Source organism: Rhinopithecus roxellana, chromosome 12, assembly GCF_007565055.1.
Source record: "Rhinopithecus roxellana isolate Shanxi Qingling chromosome 12, ASM756505v1, whole genome shotgun sequence".
Lineage (NCBI taxonomy): Eukaryota > Metazoa > Chordata > Mammalia > Primates > Cercopithecidae > Rhinopithecus > Rhinopithecus roxellana.
Window position 1 is genome coordinate 106,967,180 of NC_044560.1, and position 19,171 is coordinate 106,986,350.

At 53.1% G+C, this 19,171-nt stretch overlaps 2 protein-coding genes across 8 annotated transcripts in view; both read right to left on the reverse strand.

Annotated features, from left to right (window-relative positions):
- Nucleotides 1–87: 87 nt before the first annotated feature.
- TMEM160 (transmembrane protein 160) lies at nucleotides 88–2,863 on the reverse strand. Its single transcript, XM_010377414.2, has 3 exons — nucleotides 2,582–2,863; nucleotides 800–892; nucleotides 88–435 (listed from the first exon to the last, which is right to left on the reverse strand). Exons 1-3 carry the CDS (start codon nucleotides 2,850–2,852, stop codon nucleotides 170–172), a joined length of 630 nt encoding a protein of 209 aa, XP_010375716.1. The 5' UTR covers nucleotides 2,853–2,863; the 3' UTR covers nucleotides 88–169.
- Nucleotides 88–19,171, reverse strand: part of ZC3H4 (zinc finger CCCH-type containing 4) — a 68,912-nt gene continuing 49,828 nt past the window's right edge. For 5 of the 7 annotated variants that reach the window (XM_030913537.1, XM_030913536.1, XM_010377413.2 and 2 more), the window contains 5 exons: nucleotides 15,617–18,191; nucleotides 9,802–9,866; nucleotides 2,582–3,084; nucleotides 800–892; nucleotides 88–435 (listed from right to left, as the gene is read on the reverse strand). In XM_030913537.1, coding sequence (XP_030769397.1) covers nucleotides 16,678–18,191 — 1,514 coding nt within the window. In that variant the 3' untranslated portion in view covers nucleotides 88–435; nucleotides 800–892; nucleotides 2,582–3,084; nucleotides 9,802–9,866; nucleotides 15,617–16,677. Of the gene's footprint in view, nucleotides 436–799; nucleotides 893–2,581; nucleotides 3,085–9,801; nucleotides 9,867–14,499; nucleotides 18,192–19,171 lie in introns of those variants that run through there. The other 2 variants (XM_030913538.1, XM_030913539.1) reach the window with 2 other exon arrangements.

The following is a 19,171-nucleotide window of genomic DNA, read 5'->3' on the forward strand; positions in this document are numbered from 1 at the left end:
CCTCTCCCACCACCCGCCCTCCCGCCTCTCCAGTTAGTCCGCTCCTCGCCGCCCTTCCCCAAGGAACATGAACCAGCACTCTGCATCTGGAGGAGGGGAGGTCAGGTTTTAATGTCCCAGTCCTCGGGCGCTGTCGTCCAGCGCCTGCCAGGCCCCATGGCCGTGTCGTTCACTCGGGTGGCGGCCGACCCGCCTCATCAGGGCCTTCCGCGGAGGCCGTCCCGTCGTCCTCGGGCACCAGCTCCACGTCCAGCTCCAGCTGCCCCATGTAGAGGCCCACTGCGCACGCCCAGAGCAGGCTGGCGGCAAGCACGGTGCCCACGCCCACGGCCGCGCCCCCCAGCGTCAGCTGCATGGGCCCTCGCAGCGCCGCCAGGCCCACCGCGTACGAGGCACTGCCCCACACCACGCACAGGCCGCCCAGCAGGAAGAAGCCTGCGGGAGAGGCAGGGTAGCGACAGGGCCAAGGTCGGGGGACGAAAAGGTATCGGGGGTGTGGGGGATGGTCTGGGAGCAAAGTCAGGGTTGAGGAGACAGGAACAGAGGCAGGGCCGTGCCAGGGGCTGGACTGCATCTTTGAGAATCAGATCGGAGGGGAGGAGACCATAGCCATGTCCTGGACCACCCATTCAGATGGGCCCATGGGAGGGGTGTCTTCCTGGTGGGGGAAGAATGGGGGTTCTATACTTACTACTGGGAGTGGGATGGGGTGGGAAAGTCCACCCTCACTAGGACAGGTGGTATGGGCTCTGGATTCCCTGGTTCCCTTGTGGGGGCGAGAGTGGGGATCTGTACTCACCATATGCTGCTTCCCGACCCATGTCACTCTGCATGAAGGAGATGACTCCGATGCCAGACGCCAGGAGGCCATTGCGGAACCAGGAGAGAAAGGCTGGAGGGAGGGAGACATGGGGGGATTAACATCACCCCCAACCCTACCTCCTCAATCTCTCTTGCCCAGTAAAACTGAAGGGGCTCCCTTCAGCTTACTCCACCCCATGCAGCCACAAGACAAGCCCACCCCAAATCCTCACCTCTTCCAGGAAGTCCCTCACCTAACCGCATCCCCCCACATGCTCTCTGGCCTCCACCTCAGTGTCCCTCTCCCGAAACTCTGTAACACTAAAAAGGGCCGGGTGCGGTGGCTCACACCTGTAGTTCCAGCACTCTGGGAGGCCAAGGCAGGTAGATCATGAGGTCAGGAGTTTGAGACTAGCCTTGCCAACATAGTCAAACCCCGTCTCTACTAAAAATACTAAAATTAGCAGGGTGTGGTGGCACGTGCCTGTAATCCCAGCTATTCGGGAAGCTGAGGGAGGAGAATCACTTGAATCCAGGAGGCGGAGGTTGCAGTGAGCCAAGATCGTGCCACTGCACTCCAGCCTGGGCGACAGAGCGAGGCTCCGTCTCAAAAAAATAAATAAAGGATTCAAAATAGTCCCTGCAGAATGTGGAGGACAATCCAGGGGCAAAATTGCAGAACCTCCAATCTGAAGAGCCATCCAGACCAAGCCCCTCCCTCTACGTATACCCCCACGGCCTGCCCACTCACTTCTGTCTCAGAACTCTGGGGCAAACTGTTTCCTAACCCAGGCCGCACTTCAGCCTCGCCCTTCCTTTCCTTCAAATGCCGCCATCGCCTACCGAGTATGGCCTGCGCCAATCCCATCCACGTCCGTCCCCATTCAAGTCCCTTACAAACAGCCCACCACACCCTATATCTAGATACCCAGTCCTGGCCCAGTGAGATGGCTCACGCCTGTAATCCCAGCACTTTGGGAAGCCAAGGCAGGAAGATTGTATGAGCCCAAGAGTTCAGACCAGCCTGGGCAACAAAGCGAGACCCCGTCTCTACATAAATTAAAATAGTTGGGCACGGTGGTGTATGCCTGTAGGGCCAGCTAAGCAGGAGGCTGAGGCAAGAGGATGACTTGAGTCCAGGAGTTCAAGGCTGCAGTGAGCTACAATTGTGCCACTACACTCAAGCCTGGGTGACAGAGCAAAACATTGTCATTAAAAAAATAAAATTAAAAAAAAAAAATAGATGGCCAGTCCGCTCCATTCTGGACCTCGCCTCCGTCACAAGCCCCGCCCCCTGCAGCCTAGATCACCTCCCCCTCCAATCAGCAGAGAGCTTTTTCCCTATTGGTTGTCCCCTCCTCCAATCCTGAACTTCCCCCTCGTCTACGGGGATCCACACTCCCGCTCTCTGCATAGTGGTGGCCTCTGTAATCGGGACGGAGCCCTCTTGTACCCAACTCCACAGACTCTAAGCTTTCCCTGGAACCTCTCTTCACACGACAGGCGCGATTCTACGAGGCTGCCTCGCGCAACCCTACCACCCCCTCCAATCCCCACGGCGCCCCGTTACGCGGAGTCCTCGTCCTCCCCGCAAGCCCATCCTCTCCGCGGGCACCTGCGCTCTTGCACTCTGCGCTTCCGTGCTCTCACACTGAAGCCCTTCTCGGAGCCGAGCCCGGGCCCCGTTTCCTGCAGAAGCCCCCGCCCCATCGAGGTTCCTGGGTCCTGCGCGCCCAGGACCCCCGTCGCATCCACACCGCCCCCACCTCCAGCCACCGACCTGTCTCGTGCGCCTTTCGGAGGAGCCAGGCGTCCGCACGGTCCAGCTCGGACACTGGGGGCGGCGAAGCCCCGGCGCGGGGGCCGTGGCCGGGGGCGAAGGACCCCCGAGCGCCCCCGCTCCGGGGCCGCTGAGGCAGCAGTAGCGACCTCCGGAAGCGGAGACGGGCCAGGCGAGCGGCCCGAGCCCACCACCAGCCGCCTCCCATGGTTCGCACTACGGGCGCCGCGCGCCGTACCGCCCCACGGGCCTCCTGTAGGTTGCAACCCATGTCACTCAGACTGAGTGGCTTACCCATTGGCTATGCGCTCGCCACTCAGTTTCGGCGTGAACTGTCCATTGGCTGGAATGGTAGTGATTCCCTCCTCTGCATCTAGGCCGGTAGTGCGCGTCCCTCCTTGATTTTGTCACTGGACTACGAATCCCAGCGATCATTGCGCTCAGGGAAAGCCGATCTTCAGAAGTCGTAGGCGAGATGTCTGCTGGAACTTGTAGTTTTTATTCTATTTTTTTTTTAACGGAGTACATGCTGAACACCTATTATAGTTCTTTCTTTTCTTTTCTTTCTCTCTCTCTCTCTCTCTCTCTCTCTCTCTCTCTCGTTGCTCACACAAAGCCTGTTTGGTGGTCTCTTTACACGGACCCGTAAAACACACACTTCATGTAGTCTCTTCCCACATCCCACTAAGATTGCTCTGTGTGCTTCTGTATATCACCAATAGAATATTGTAGAAGTGACAGAATGTGACTTCTGAGGCTGGGTCATAAAAGACATTCCACCTACCTCTCTTGATCACCATTTTATTTATTTATTTATTTATTTATTTATTTATTTATTTATTTATTTATGTTATTTATTTTTGAAGACCGGGTCTCATTCTGTCACCCAGGCTGGAGGGCAATGGTGCGATCTCAGCTCACTGCAATCTCTGCCTCACAGGTTCAAGCTATACCCCTGCCTCAGCCTCCCCAATAGCTGGGACTAAACCATGCCTGGCTGATTTTTGTATTTTTAGTAGAGATGGGTTTTTGACATGTTGGCCAGGCTGGTCTCAAACTCCTGAGCTCAAGTGATCTGCCCACCTTGGCCTCCCAAAGTGCGAGGATTACAGGTGTAAGCCACCACACCTGGCCTGGATCACTTTTTTTTTTTTTTTTTTTTCAGACGTGGTATTGCTCTTGTCGCCCAGGCTGGAGTGTAATGGTGCGATCTTGGCTCACTGCAACCTCCACCTTTCCGGTTCAAGTGATTCTCCTACCTCAACCTCCCAAGTAGCTGGGATTAGAGGCATGCACTACCACGCCCAGCTCATTTTGTATTTTTAGTAGAGATGGGGTTTCACCATGTCGGCCAGGCTGGTCTCAAACTCCTGAGCTCAAGTGATCTGCCCACCTTGGCCTCCCAAAGTGTGAGGATTACAGGTGTAAGCCACCACACCTGGCCTGGATCATTTTTTTTTTTTTTTTTTTTTTCAGACGTGGTATTGCTCTTGTCGCCCAGGCTGGAGTGTAATGGTGCGATCTTGGCTCACTGCAACCTCCACCTTTCCGGTTCAAGTGATTCTCCTACCTCAACCTCCCAAGTAGCTGGGATTAGAGGCATGCACTACCACGCCCAGCTCATTTTGTATTTTTAGTAGAGATGGGGTTTCACCATGTTGGCCAGGCTGGTCTGGAACTCCTGACCTCAAGTGATCTGCATGCCTTGGCCTCCCAAAGTGCTGGGATTACAGGTGTGAGCCACCGCACCCCACCTGGATCACCATTTCTGTTTTTTTTTTTTTTTTTTTTTTTTTTTTTTTTTTTTGGAAACGGAGTCTCGCTCTGTTGCCCAGGCTGGAGTGCAATGGCATTATCCAGCTCACTGCAAGCTCTGCCTCCCAGGTTCATGCCATTCTCCTGCCTCAGCCTCCCGAGTAGCTGGGACTACAGGCACCTGCCACCACGTCTGGCTAATTTTTTTTTGCATTCTTTACTAGAGACAGGGTTTCACCATGTTAGCCAGGATGATCTCGATCTCCTGACTCCGTGATCCACCCGCCTCGGCCTCCCAAAGTGCTGGGATTACAGGTGTGAGCCACTGTGCACGGCCTTTTTTTTTTTTTTTTTTTTTTTGAGACAGTTGTTGCACTCTTGGTGCCCAGGCTGGAGTGCAATGGTGCAATCTCGGCTCACTGAAACCTCTGCCTCCTGGTTCAAGCAATTCTCCTGCCTCAGCCTCCTTAGTAGCTAGGATTACAGGCATGCACCACCACACCTAACTCATTTTGTATTTTTAGTAGAGATGGGGTTTCTCCATGTTGGTCAGACTGGTCTCAAACTCCTGACCTCATGTGATCCACCTGCCTTGGCCTCCCACAGGGCAGGGATTACAGGCATGAGCCACCGTGCTGGGCCTATTTCTGTTTTTTTGAGACAGGGTCTCATTCTTGTCACCCAGGCTGGAGTACAATGGTATGATCGTGACTCACTGCAGTCTCAAACTCTTGGGTTCAAGTGATCCTCCCACCTCAGCCTCTCAAGTAGTGGGGACTATGGCACACACCACTATTAAATATTAATTCTAAATTTCTCTTCAAAGAATTAATATGTCAGTATGTGCCATTGTTTGCCTTCTACTTTTAAACTTAACCTCCTCATAAAGCAACCTTTTTCGATTACTACCCCACCCTGACTCATTCCGACCACCTGTTCCGATTACCTGCTACCGGTTCCACCCTGGTTCATTATCCACCCTGCATAACCATTTTTTTCCCACCAAAGCACTCACCTGATTAGCCTGTGTGGTCTAACCCTAGCCAACAGGGAAACGACACAGCAGCAGAAGCCACGTGCGTCAGGGATAAGAACCCCTTTCCCTCCCTTGTCCAAGTGTGTGCTCACCATTGCTCCATCTGCAAGGGCCTACCCTTCTATAGAAGTACCTTACCTTGCTGAGAATTAAAAAGAAAATTTTATATTCGAGTGCTATTTCTTTTGCGGCACTGAAACTTTATATATAACACCACAATACCTGGCTAATTTTTAAATTTTTTGTAGACAGAGGGTCTATTTTGCCCAGGTTGGTTTCAAACTCCTGGGCTCAAGCGATCCTCCTGTTGTGGCCTCCCAAAGTGCTGGGATTTCAGGTGTGAGCAACTGCACCTGGCCCAGTCATCTCCTTTTTTTTTTTTGTTTTTTTTTAATGAGACGGAGTTTCGCTCTTGTTGCCCAAGCTGGAGTGCAATGGCATGATGGCATGATCTCGGCTCACTGCAATTCTGCCTCCTGGGTCCAAGTGATTCTCCTGCCTCAGTTTCCCAAGTAGCTGGGAATACAGACGTGCATCTCCATGTCCAGATAATTTTGTATTTTTAGTAGAAACGGGGTTTCACCATGTTGGCAGGGCTAGTCTCGAACTCCTAAGCTCAAGTAATCCACCAGCCTTGGCCTCCCAAAGTGCTGGGATGACAGGCATGAGCCACTACGCCCAGCCCCAGTCAGCTCTTAATAAAAGGCATTCCTCGTAAAGGAATATCAATGCCTGGTCCTATCCTCCTGCCCCACAGATACTGGCTACACAGCTCTGGGATGGTTCTGGGCCATCAATATTTTTTTAAAAGCCCTCTGGATAATTCATGTTACAACTAATCAGCAGCGCAAACACAAACAGCCACCGGTAAAATCCATCTCTTTTTTGGTGTGTCTCTTTTTAACATTTCCAAGAAAAGGTCTGTCTCTTTTTATTTATTTATTTATTTATTGAGATGGAATCTAGCTCTGTCAGCCAGACTGGAGTGCAATGGCATGATCTCGGCCCACTGCAACCTCCGCCTCCCGGGTTCAAGCGATTCTCCTGCCTCAGCCTCCTGAGTAGCTGGGATTACAGGCACGCGCCACCACGCCCGGTTCATTTTTGTATTTTTAGTAGAGACAGGGTTTCACCATGTTGGTCAGGCTGGTCTGGAACTCCTGACCTCATGATCCGCCTGCCACAGCCTCCCAAAGTGCTGGGATTACAGGCATGAGCCACAGCGCCCGGCTGAAAAGGTCTGTCTCTTTAAGGCAGATTTGTTTTCTCTGCCTCGACCCATTCTGGGATTCAGCTTCGCCTTCTCTCATCAGCATAAACCATTTCAGTAGCCAAGAATGTGAAAAATGTGTTTGGAATATTTTCTGTTTGAACTTAATCCCACTTAAAGCTTCACATTCATTGCAAGTCTGCAGGCTTTGCAGTGCAGTCCATTTGAACTCCCTCCTCAAGTTTAACCCCCTTGGCAGCTCCCCTGCTTTTCCTCTCCATAAAATCCAAGCCCAGGCCGGGCACGGTGGCTCACATCTGTAATCCCACCACTTTGGGAGGCTGAAGCAGGCGGATCACCAGATCAGGAGTTCGAGACCAGCCTGACCAACATGGTGAAACCCCACCTCTACTAAAAATACAAAAATTAGCCGGGCATGGTAGCGTGTGCCTGTAATCCCAGCTACTTGGAAATGCTGAGGCAGGAGAATCACTTGAACCTGGGAGGCGGAGGTTGCAGTGAGCTGAGATAGTGCCACTCCCCTCCAGCCTGGGTGACAGAGTGAGACTCCATCTTAAAAAACAACAACAAAAAACAATCCAAGCCCTGCTTAGTAGAAGATAAAGGAGCTGAATTTTTTTTTTTTTGAGACGGAGTTTGAGACCTCGTGATCCGCCCGTCTCGGCCTCCCAAAGTGTTGGGATTACAGGCATGAGCCACTATGCCCGGCCCCTTTTCTTGTTTTTTATTTTCATTTTCTGTAGAGACAGGGTCTCCCTGTGTTGCCTGGTCTCAAACTCCTGGGCTCAACCGATCCTCCCGCCTCAGCCTCCCAAAGTGCTGGGATTATAGGCATGAGCCACCTTACCTAGACTAGCTGCCCCCATCTGACTGCTGCTTTGCCTACAGCAAACTTGAGTCAGGTTTATCTTCTTCAATGGGCCCCTGAACTTCTAACTCACCCTCAAGTCTGAGCAAGCAATGAAATGTGGAAGGTGCCTCCTGGTTAGCTTATCCTGAGAAATGCCTGACCTCACACAGCCCTGTTTCCTGTTGAATGATGCAGTCGGCTTAGTCCCTGTCCTCTGTCCAACTTTCCCAAACTGCAAAGCCCCCTTAACATAGAAAATAAATGACTTTTTCTGTTTGGTTTTGAGGTGCTTGCAGATTCCTGAGACTAGGACACTCTCCCTAATGCAACAAACTTTATGAAGTTTCTCAGTATTTAAGTTTGGATATGTTGTTTTCTTTCTGTGTTTTTTTTTTGAGACAGAGTTTCGCTCTTGTTGCCCAGGCTGGAGTGCAATGGTGCGATCTCGGCTCACTGAAACGTCCACCAACCGGGTTCAAGTGATTCTCCTGCCTCAGCCTCTGGAGTAGCTAGGATTACAGGTGCCCGCTACCACACCTGGCTAATTTTGTATTTTTAGTAGAGACAGGGTTTCTCCATATTGGTCAGGCTGGTCGCGAACTCCCAGCCTCAGGAGATCTGCCTGCTTCAGCCTCCCAAAGTGCTGGGATTACAGGTGTAAGCCACCACACCCGGGCTTTTTTTTTTTTTTTTTTTTTTTTTTAGACAGAGTCTGGCTCTGTCACACAGGCTGGAGTCCAGTGGCACAATCTTGGCTCACTGCAACCTCTGCCTCCCAGGTTCAAGAAATTCTTTGCAAGAATTAGCGAGACTCCATCTTGGGAAAAAAAAAAAAAAAAAAAGAAATACAAAAATTAGTAGAGCATGGTGGCACACGCCTGTAATCTGACCTACTCTGGAGGTTTGCTAATTTGCTAGCCGAATTCACGGAAGTGGGTGGAGCACAGTGGCTCACGCCTGTAATCCCAGCACTTCAGGAGGCTGAGGCAGGCAGATCACTTGAGGCCAGGAGTTCAAGACCCACCATGGCCAACATGGTGAAACCCCGTCTCTACCAAAAATACAAAAAGTAGCCAGAAGTGGTGGCACATGCCTGTAGTCCCAGCTACTTGGGAGGCTGAGGCACAAGAATCGCTTCATCTTGGGAAGCGGAGGTTGCAGTGAGCCAAGATCACACCACTGCACTCCAGCCTGGGAAGCAGAGCAAGATTCTTATCTCAAAAAAACAAACAAACAAAAGGCCAGGGCTCACGCCTGCAGCCGCAGCATTTTGAGAGGCTGAGGCGGGCAGATCACGAGGTCAGGAAATAGAGACCACCCTGGCTAACATGATGAAAACCCGTCTCTACTAAAAATACAAAAAATTAGGCCGGGCGCGGTGGCTCAAGCCTGTAATCCCAGCACTTTGGGAGGCCGAGACGGGCGGATCACGAGGTCAGGAGATCGAGACCATCCTGGCTAACACGGTGAAACCCCGTCTCTACTAAAAATACAAAAAACTAGCCGGGCGAGGTGGCGGGCGCCTGTAGTCCCAGCTACTCGGGAGGCTGAGGCAGGAGAATGGCGTAAACCCGGGAGGCGGAGCTTGCAGTGAGCTGAGATCTGGCCACTGCACTCCAGCCTGGGTGGCAGAGCAAGACTCCATCTCAAAAAAAAAAAAAAAAAAAAAAAAAAAGTTAGCCGGGCGAGGTGGCGGGCGCCTGTAGTCCCAGCTACTCAGGAAGCTGAGGCAGGAGAATTGTGTGAACCCGGGAGGCGGAGATTGCAGTGAGCCAAGATCGCGCCACTGCACTCCAGCCCGGGCAACAGAGCAAGACTCCACCTCAAAAAAAAAAAAAAAAAAAGAAAGAAAAGAAAAAGAAGAAGAAGAAGGAGAATTCATTGAAAGCTGTCATGCTCCCGGTTATGGTGTATTATGGCGCAAGAATACAGGTGAAAATCAGCCCAGGGAAGATGGGCATTCAGCAGAGCCTGGCGGTGGGGTCCCATCATTAGGCTTCCAGCCCTCTTGTCCCCATGGAATGTGGACAGCACTCACTTTACCCAGCAACAGTGTGTAACAGTACACATGGAGCTTTGTCAACCGCGGAAGCTCACAGAAGCCTCACTGTCCAGAACCTTCATTACCCCCGAGACGCGTAAACCCAGTAGTCCTCCATGAGACTGACGTGACCTCAGTCCCTAGCCCTTCCAGAGGTCACCTGTGACCCCAGGGCCCCACCCTGAGTCACACTGCTACTAGCTAGTTGGCCTAAGGCTGATAGGTAAACCAAAATAATCTTATCAGGAACAACATTCCAGAGATTTAGAGGAGGTGACCTCAAAGGCGCAGAGGACAAAGGTCTTACCTCTCTTTGGGGAAGGTTAAATTCTTCATTACACTGAACCAAACAATGCAGGCCAACTCCAGAAGCTGAAAAAAGACAAAGAAATGAATTCTTCTCTGAGTCCCCTGAGCAGGAACACAGCCCAGCCGACATTTTTATTTATGTATTTATTTTTTACTTTAATTAATTTTTTGAGACAGTGTCTCACTCTGTCACCCAGGCTGGAGTGCAGTGGCTTGATCTTGGCTCACTACAACCTCGGCTTCCAGGGCTCAGCCTCCCCAGTAACTGGGACAACAGGCACGCACCACCACACCTGGCTAAATTTTTATATTTTCTGTAGAGATGGGCGTCTCACCATATTGCTCAGGCTGGGCTCAAACTCCTGGGTTCAAGCCATACACCCACCTCGGCCCCCAGAGTGTTGAGATTAGAGGTGTGAATCACTGCACCCTGCTGGTTTTATTTTTTTAATTTGTATTTTTGTGACAGGGTCTTGCTCTGTCACCCAAGATGGAGTGCAGTGGCGTGAGTATGGCTCCCTGCAACCTAGACATCCCCAGCTCCAGCGATCCTCCCCTCTCAGTCTCTGGAGTAGCTTGGGACTACAGGAGTGAACCACCATACCCCGCTAATTTTTTTTTTTTTCTGACGGAGTCTTGCTCTGTCTCCAGGCTGGAGTGCAGGGCACGATCTTGGCTCACTGCAACCTCCACCTCCTGGATTCAAGCAATTCTCCTGCCTCAGCCTCCCGAGTAACTGAGAGTACAGATGCATGCTGCCACACCCAGCTAATTTTTGTAATTTTAGTAGAGAACGGGGTTTCACCACGTTGGCCGGGATAGTCTCAATCTCTTGACCTCGTGATCCACCCGCCTCGGCCTCCCAAAGTGCTGGGATTACAGGTGTGAGCCACTGCACTTGGCCCTATTTTTGGATTTTTTGGTAGAGACGGGATTTTGCCATGTTGCCCAGACTGGTCTCCAACTCCTGGACTCAAGAGCTCCTCCCACCTTGGCCTCCCAAAGTGCTGGGATTAGATGTGAGCCATAATACCTGGCTACATCTTGGTTTTAGACTTCCGATCTTTAGAACTGTAAGAGAATACATTTGTGGTTGGGCGTGGTGGCTCACACCTGTAATCCCAGCACTTCGGGAGGCCAAGGCGGGTGGATCACCCAAGATCAAGAGTTAGAAATCAGCCTGGCCAACGTGGTGAAACCCCGTCTCTACTAAAAATGCAAAAATTAGCTGGGCGTGGTGGGGGGTGCCTATAATCCCAGCTATTAGGGAGGCTGAGGTAGGAGAATTGCTTGAACCCAGGAGATGGAGGTTGCAGTGAGCTGAGATCATGCCACTGCACTGCAGCCTGAGCGACAGAGCAACTGTCTCAAACATAAATAAATAATAAACATAAATAGAATACATTTATGTTGTTTTAAGTCACTAGGTTTTTGGTCATTTTGTTACAGTGGCAACAGAGAATACAGTTAGAAACTCGACAATGAATACAGTTGCAAGGACGTGAAAAGTCTACAGAGGAAAGTGAAAGGAAGAAGGGTGGGGAGGGGAGGGTGAAGAAAAAACAATAAAAGGAAAGAAAAGAAAGTAGATGGAATGATGGTTCTGATTAATAATTTTATTTTATTTATTTGAGACAGAGTCTTACTCTGTTGCCCAGGCTAGAGTGCAGTGGCACAATCTCAGCTCACTGCAACCTACGCCTCCTGAGTTCAAGCAATTCTCCTCCCTCAGCCTCCCAAGTAGCTGAGATTACAGGCGCCTGCCACCATGCCTGGCTAATTTTTGCATTTTTAGTAGAGATGGGGTTTCACCATGTTGGCCAGGCTGGTCTTGAACTCCTGACCTTAGGTGATCTGCCCGCCTTGGAGGTTGCAATGAGCTGAGATCATGCCACTGCATTCCAGCCTGGGCTACAGAGTGAGACTCCGTCTCAAAAAAAAAAAAAAAAAAAAAAAAGAGCAGGGTAACAGGGTTAATTGTTGTCCCCTAAAACATATTTCTACATCCTAAGCCCTGGAACCTGTAAATGAACTAATGAACTATATTTGGAAACAGAGTCTTAAAAAAAAAAAAAAATACAGGCTCTCACTGTTGTCCAGGCCAGAGTGCGGTGGTGTGATCACAGCTCACAGCAGCCTTGACCTCCCAGACTCAAGGGATCCTCCTCCCTCAGCCTCCCAAGTAACTGGGACTACAGGTGTGCACCACCACACCCAGCTAATTTTTCTCGTATTTTGTAGAGATGGGGGTCTTCCTATGTTACCCAGGCTGGTCTTGAACTCCTGGCATCAAGCAATCCTCCTGCCTTGGCCTCCCAAATTGCTGAGATTACAGGTGTGAGCCACCACACTTGGCTAGGAAACAGGATATTTAATGAAAGATCTCGAGATTACTCTTGATTACCTGGTTGGGTTCTAAATCCAGTGACAAGAGTCTTTCTAAGAGACAGAAGACGCAGACACAGAGGAGAAAGCCCTGGGAAAAGTTGGAGGCAGAGATTGAAGCGATGTCACCACAAGCCCAGGATTGCCCACGGCCACCAGAAGACAGGACTGGAAAGGAAGGATTCTCCCCTAGAGCCTCAGAGGGAGCCTGACCCCATGGACACCTTGATGGTGCACTTCTGGCCTCTAGAACAAATTTCTGTCATGTTAAGCCACCCAGTTTGTGGAGATATGTAGGCAGCCCTGGGGCTCTAATACAAATGGAATGCCAAAATGGAATTCAGAAAACGCAAACAGCCGGCTGGGAGCAGTGGCTCATAGCTGTAATCCCAGCACTTTGGGAGGCTGAGGCGGGCGGATCACCTGAGGTTGGAAGTTTGAGACCAGCCTGGCCAACATGGCGAAACTCTGTCTCTGCTAAAAATACAATTAGCTGGGTGTGGTGACAGATACCTGTCGTGCCAGTGACTCGGGAGCCTGAGGCGTGAGCATCGCTTGAACTGGGGAGGCAGAGGTTGTAGTGAGCCAAGATAGCACCACTGCACTCCAGACTGGGGGGACTGAGTGAGACCCTGCCACAAAAAAAGAAAAGAAAAACAAAAAACAAGAAAATACAGGGAACAGTTAACACCTATAGAATCTGGGCAGTGGATCAGGGCAGGTACCCAAAGAGCATCTGGCACCAGTTGTTGGTCCTAGTGTCCAGGTAACCTTGGGCTGTGGAGGGCTTGACCATATCCTGGTGCTGGTGGCCATCTCTGCCCTCCCTCAGCCTCCACACTGTCCTCCAATGGAGATGTTCCTCAGGCTCCACGCATTTCCTGAGCGACATGGTCCACTCTTGCAGCTCTGTTTTTTTTTTCTTTCCAAGACAGAGTCTTGCTGTGTCACCCAGGCTGGAGTGTACTGGCACGATCGCTGCCTCCTGGATTCTAGTGATTCTCCTGCCTTAGCCTCCCAAGTAGCTGGGATTACAGGCGCCCGCCACCGCACCCAGCTAATTTTTGTATTTTTAGTAGAGACGGGGATTTCATCATGTTGGCCAGGATGGTCTCGATTTCCTGACCTCGTGATTAGCCCGCCTCAGCGTTCCAGAGTGCTGGGAATACAGGCATGAGCCACCGAGCCCGGCCAACAGCATGCCTTTTTAAAGCTGTTGCAGTTCTTCTGCCCATCCTGGTGCTGAGGGACTCTCTCTCCTGTATGTAAACTCCAGGAAACCCAAGAAGACCCTGTATATCGTTTGCTGGGTTTGGGTCTCAGCTTTTTTTTTTTTTTTTTTTTTTTCGCTGAGACGGAGTCTTGCTCTGCCGCCCAGGCTGGAGTGCAGTGGCCGGTTCTCAGCTCACTGCAAGCTCCGCCTCCTGGGTTTATGCCATTCTCCTGCCTCAGCCTCCCGAGTAGCTGGGACTACAGGCGCCCGCCACCTCGCCCGGCTAGTTTTTTGTATTTTTTAGTAGAGATGGGGTTTCACCGTATTAGCCAGGATGGTCTCGATCTCCTGACCTCGTAATCCGCCCGTCTCGGCCTCCCAAAGTGCTGGGATTACAGACTTGAGCCACCGCGCCTGGCCTTTTTTTTTTTTTTTTTTTTTTTTTTTTTAAAGAGACGGGTCTCACTGTTGCTTGGCCTGCTGGAATGCAGCTCACTGCACCCTGGAACTACTGGGTTCAAGCGATCCTCCTGCCTCAGCCTCCCAAAGTGCTGGGATGAGAGGCGTGAGCCACTGCACCCAAACTGTATTGATCATGCATTCAGCCATCTATCCAACCATCCTTCATATTTGTTGATGCATTTCAAAATAAGTTCCAACATCAGAACACACCCCTCCTCAGAGGATACCCCTGGCTATCACACAGGTAGGGTGCCCGCTAAAGCTCTTCCCGTCCCTAGAAGCCAGTCCAGCTGTCCTGTTTGCGTTAACGGTCTTTTCCTGAGCACTGCAAGGGTAGATCCAGGCCTGTGCAGGTCACCCCCCTGGATCTCAAATGCTGAGTGGCTCGCACAAAGCTCAGGGACCTTAGGATGTTGACAGTAGGTGATCTACTACCGTCCACTAAGGACAGCTGATGCTGTTCGGAGGTACAAATTGTCCCTCAGTGTCTTCAAGAATGTTACCCTGAGGCCAACTGCTGAGAGAATAGGTCCATGTTTCACACACCCCCCACTCCCGCCCCGCCACCTTCTACCCTCGTTAATTCCCAGGGCAAGGGATGGTCTGGGGCAGCCTGGAGACACCAGACCCACAAGCTTTTTAAAATAACTGCATCCTTTAATGGCAGTAATACAATTATTGGATTAAGAGACCACAGGAGAAAGGCAGGTGACGTTTCTGGAAGACAGATATGGAGTATAAAAAGGGTGTGATATAGTCATGCGGCGATCATTGTAAAAATACAGTTCATTATATACATATTTGCACCACCAACTCTCAACTCTGAAACAGTATTTACACTTTTGTTACAATCCTGGTTAGAGAACAATTTTTCTTTAAAAGCTCGGCCTGATGGCAAATGAGAATTTCGGGTGAATTCATAGTCCCATGAGGTTCTTAGGCTCAATATTCCAAGAGGAGGGCTCCAGCTTCTATTTCATCCACAGATTTCGGTGTAAAAAATATTTTTCTTTTACAAAAGAAAAGCCTCAAAAGGAGAGGAAAAACAACAACAAAAACCCCCAACATGGCCGCACTGTGCACTCACTCTCATTTTACCAACACCAAGGCTGCGCCCTCTGCTTCAAGGCCAACACTGGTGGCTGAAGACAAATCTCATTAATGATTGTTAAAAAAAAAAAAGACAAAAAGACCAACCAACCTGATCCCAGCACCGACCCCTCCGGGCTGTGCAGCCCTGTAGGACACCCTGCCCCCTGACCCCAAACTATGAGTTTTTCCATTTTTCTCTTTTTGGGGTGGGCTGGGATAGCAGCCTTGTTCACCCCACCCTGAGGAGGAGGGAAGGGGAATCCCTTGGCAGGTGCCCAGGTCTCCTCATGGTCAGCAATGAAGAGACTGGCCTGCAGCCACACAGCGGGCCAGGGAGACAGGCAGAAGGAGCCACAAGCACACACTTCCTGAGGCCCCTCAAGTGGCCAGAGGCAGGATAGCAGGCCTCCCCCAGCACCCCTTGCGCCCATCTCCCAGGCTGTGTCCACAGGTGGGCCTCCTCCAGGGCTCTGCAGAGGAGGCTGGCCCTCAGCCAGGGTGGGAGTGTGGGGGCAGCAGAGGCTCCCCCTCCCCTGCCCTGGCTGCAGGCTTCCCACTCTCCTTAGCCCCTTTCTGAAGTGTACACAAATCTCACAGAGCAACACACCTTGGAACCCCTGCATCTGCTGGGTTGGGAGAGGAAACCCGAACACATCAATACCTGATGCCCTGCAGGTCACACAGTGTGAGGAGGTGCGAGGAAAACAGAAGAAACACTTGGCCAGGAGCCACCCTAGGGTCCCTGCTGTTGGGGCCTGGAGGCGAAGCCACTTCACGGATCCTGGAGCTGTCCGGGGCCGAGCTGCAGTGCGGTCATAGCGGGTGCGTGGCTTGAGGACCAGGATAGACCCTGGTGCGGGCAAGGAGGGTGTGGCCCTGATGGGACAGGTCGGGTTAATACTGACAGAAAACTGGTGCGTGCTCCAAGGGGCTGCCTCCTGGAGGTGGCTCTTCGGGACTCCGCCCCACACCGGCCCCCACTGCCTTTGGGTCGAGTTCTCACACTGGAGGCTTCTGCTGCAGGCTGGGGGGCACTGGCTTGCTCTGGACGGAGGGTGGCAGGGAGGGCACACGTAGTAATGCAGGGACAGGAACAGGCACGTGCCAGGGAGCCCCAAGTGCCACTGAGGGTTTTTTCCTTAATACCTTTTCACTGTCACCATCTCCTGAGTGGGTTGTCACGCCCTGCACTGAACAAGACAGTGATGGTGTACCCTAGGATTCTAGAAACGCCTGAACCTGCTTCCACACAGGCCCTGCCATGGTCTTGGTTCTGGGTCTCTTTGGGCACAGGGTAAGGAGCGTTCAGTGCCTTCCAAGACACCAACTGTTCCCTTTGTCCTGGGGAAAAGGGGCCATGCTTTGCCCAAAAAACCCACTGGGACTCCAGCGAGGCCCAGCCAGGCAGAGTCCATGGGGTCTGAGTCTGGACACTGGCAACAGTTCACAGGTTTGCGGGCACGAGTCGGTTTGCTCAGCAGGAGCCCCTGAGCCCGCCACACTGACTAGAACTTAAGATGGTTATATACAATTTATAAATCTCAAAGAAAGTACTACTTAAAAAAAAAAAAAAAAAAAAGAGAGAAGAAAAGCAAAAGAAAAAGGAGGAAAGAAAAAAGGAACACCCAGCCTGCCTCCCCTTCCCCACAAGTTCCCCACCCCAGGTGCTGCCCTGAACGCCACCCTAGGAAGGGCGGCTAGAGCCACGGCTCTGGCTGGACACTACTGGCAAAAGGGAGAGGCCGTGGGGTCGAAGCCTTTAAAAACATCCTTTAGGGACGCTGCATCCTGCTCGCCCTCGCGGGCCGGACTGTTCCCAGCAAATGGACTTCCTGAGCCCGTCTTGGGTGCCTGCTTCACCGTCCCGAAGAGGGTGGGAACAGGCAGGTTGTGCACCCCGGGCTGCGGTGGGGCACCCTCAGGGGGTGGGGTGGCGGTGGTGGCGGTGGGGGCTGTAGCGGCCTTGGGCCGGGGCCGGTTGTAGCTGTTGTATCTGTCCGTGGGGGCGCCTCCATCAGCACCGGCCTTCCCTGTCTCTGGCTGTTCCAGGGCAGACTTGCGGATGAACGGGGGCTCCTTGGCCTTGGAGGCCGAGCTCTTGCCATTACCCTCAGCGCCCTTGGGCTGGACACCCGTGTCAGCGGCCGGCTCTGTGGCTTTGCCCCCCGCGTTGGGAGTCCTCGGGTCGTAGAGGCTGATGCCGCTCAGCACGCTGCTCTGCCCGCTCCCTCCACCCTGGCCCAGCCCACCGGCTGCCAGCACGCGAGGGTCGTAGGGAGCGGTGGCTGGTGGGGAGGCATCCCCACTCGGGCTGGCAGTGGGAGAGGGCACCTCAGCGGGGCTGGGCTTGGCAGCCCGGGAGGAGGCCATAGAGTCTGTGGGTTTCTGCAGCCGAGGGTCGGTGGGGGCCTTCCGCACCCGGGGGTCACTGGGTTTGTCGGTGGAACCGGGAGCAGCCGAGGAGCCAGTGGCATTGACCGTCTTGAGGATGCGAGAGAGAAGTTCAAAGTCGGGGAGGTTGGCGCCCTGTGTGCTGGAGTCCGTGGAGGCACCCGGGCGCTGCCGGGCGTTGGGGGGCCCTGCCGTTGCGGCGCGGTGCAGGCGGGGGTCCAGGGTGGGCATGGACTGCAGGGCAGCGGGCACGGGGGGCACTGCGTCCTGCTTGGGGACGGGTAGGGGGATCAGGTCCTCGGGATTCCAGAGCACGGTGCGGGCGAAGCTGGGCTTGCTCAGGGTCACGTCCTTCTTGATGTGGCTGAACTGCTGCAGTTGTGACCGTGGGTCCCGCAGGGGGTGCCCGGGGAGTGGGTCCAGGGGAATGTTCACGGCCTTCTCCCGCAGGGCCCGCTCCCCTTCCTCTTCCTCCGCAGGGGGCGGCCCAGACCCCTTGGAACTGCTGGGGCCCACAGGGCTGGAATGAAGGCTGCCTTCAGGCTTGGAGGTGGGCAGGGCGCGAGCCAGCCGAGGATCGGAGGGTCCGGAATCCCCTGGGCCAGACCCGCCAGAAGCCTCTGCATGGCGGCTGAGTCTGGGGTCCCGGCTGAGGCGAGGGTCTGCCAGCCGGCTTCCTGTGGGGTGTCCCTTCTGGAGGCGGGGGTCTCCCAGCCCACTGCTGCTCAGCTCTCCAACTGAAGCCGGGGGTCGGCTGGACGTCTGCTGCCTCAAGGTCTTCAGGATGGAGGTTACGCTGCTTCCACCCTCATCCTCATCACTGGAGTACCAGTTTCCGGTGTCACCTGGGAAAGAACAGAGGAGCGGGGAGGGGTAAGTGGGCGCATCCACCACCCATCCTCTTGAAGCCCACAGCAGCCCACCGTGAGCAGCTCCTCTGCTCGTGCCTCTCAGAACCTCAGGTCCTCCTCTCTAAGGCTCCCTCCCCACAGCAGGCGGCTGAGGAGACCCAGGGAGCTAAGGCGCTACCTTTTATGCCATGCTCCCCAGCGCTCCTCAGTGGCAGCACTGCACTAAGTAGTTTGTTTTATTTAAGTAACTCACAACCACCCCAGGAGGTAGTGATACTATGATGCCCATTTGACAGATATGAAAACAGAGGCACGGTGCTGTTACACCGGAGTCAGGGCCAGGACTGGGCTGGGACTCCTAACCCAGAGCTCTGGCGTCTCCTCCCGCCCACCTCTGGGCTGGTTCAGCCCCCACTGTGGCAAGTGCAGCTGTGGGAACCTCCTTCTGGAGGTCCTTGTAGCAGATACCATTGACTCAGTTCTGGCTGGGCCTGGGGCTCACAGACACTTGCCCCCAAACCGGCTCATGATGTCCCTATGTCCCAGGGAAAGGTGGCTGGACCAACCAGTCACCGGCTAAGAGGCAGGGCCAGCTGGACAGACTCAGACATGGGCTCAAGCAAAACCTAGGCCAGCACAGCCTGGGCCACTGGGGGAGCCGCCTCTCTTCCTGCTGTCCCACTGGCTCCTGGGATACTGTCAGGGCCACCTGTGACCTCTAGTTTCAGGATCTAGAAACCACTTGTCATTTTATCCCAAGGCGGACACCACTAAGTCAACCACACAGCAACTGAGACTTGGTGGCTCATGACTATGATTATTACTGGTTAATTTCAATGACTCTCTTGTCTGTTGGCTCCTTGAGAACATGGTAGGAAAATGGGGGCTGTGAAAGTCTCCCTAAAGCCTCCTCTGGCAGGGCGCAGGCAGCTGATCCTGTTGGCGGCTCTCTCTTCCAGGAACCAGCCCTCCAC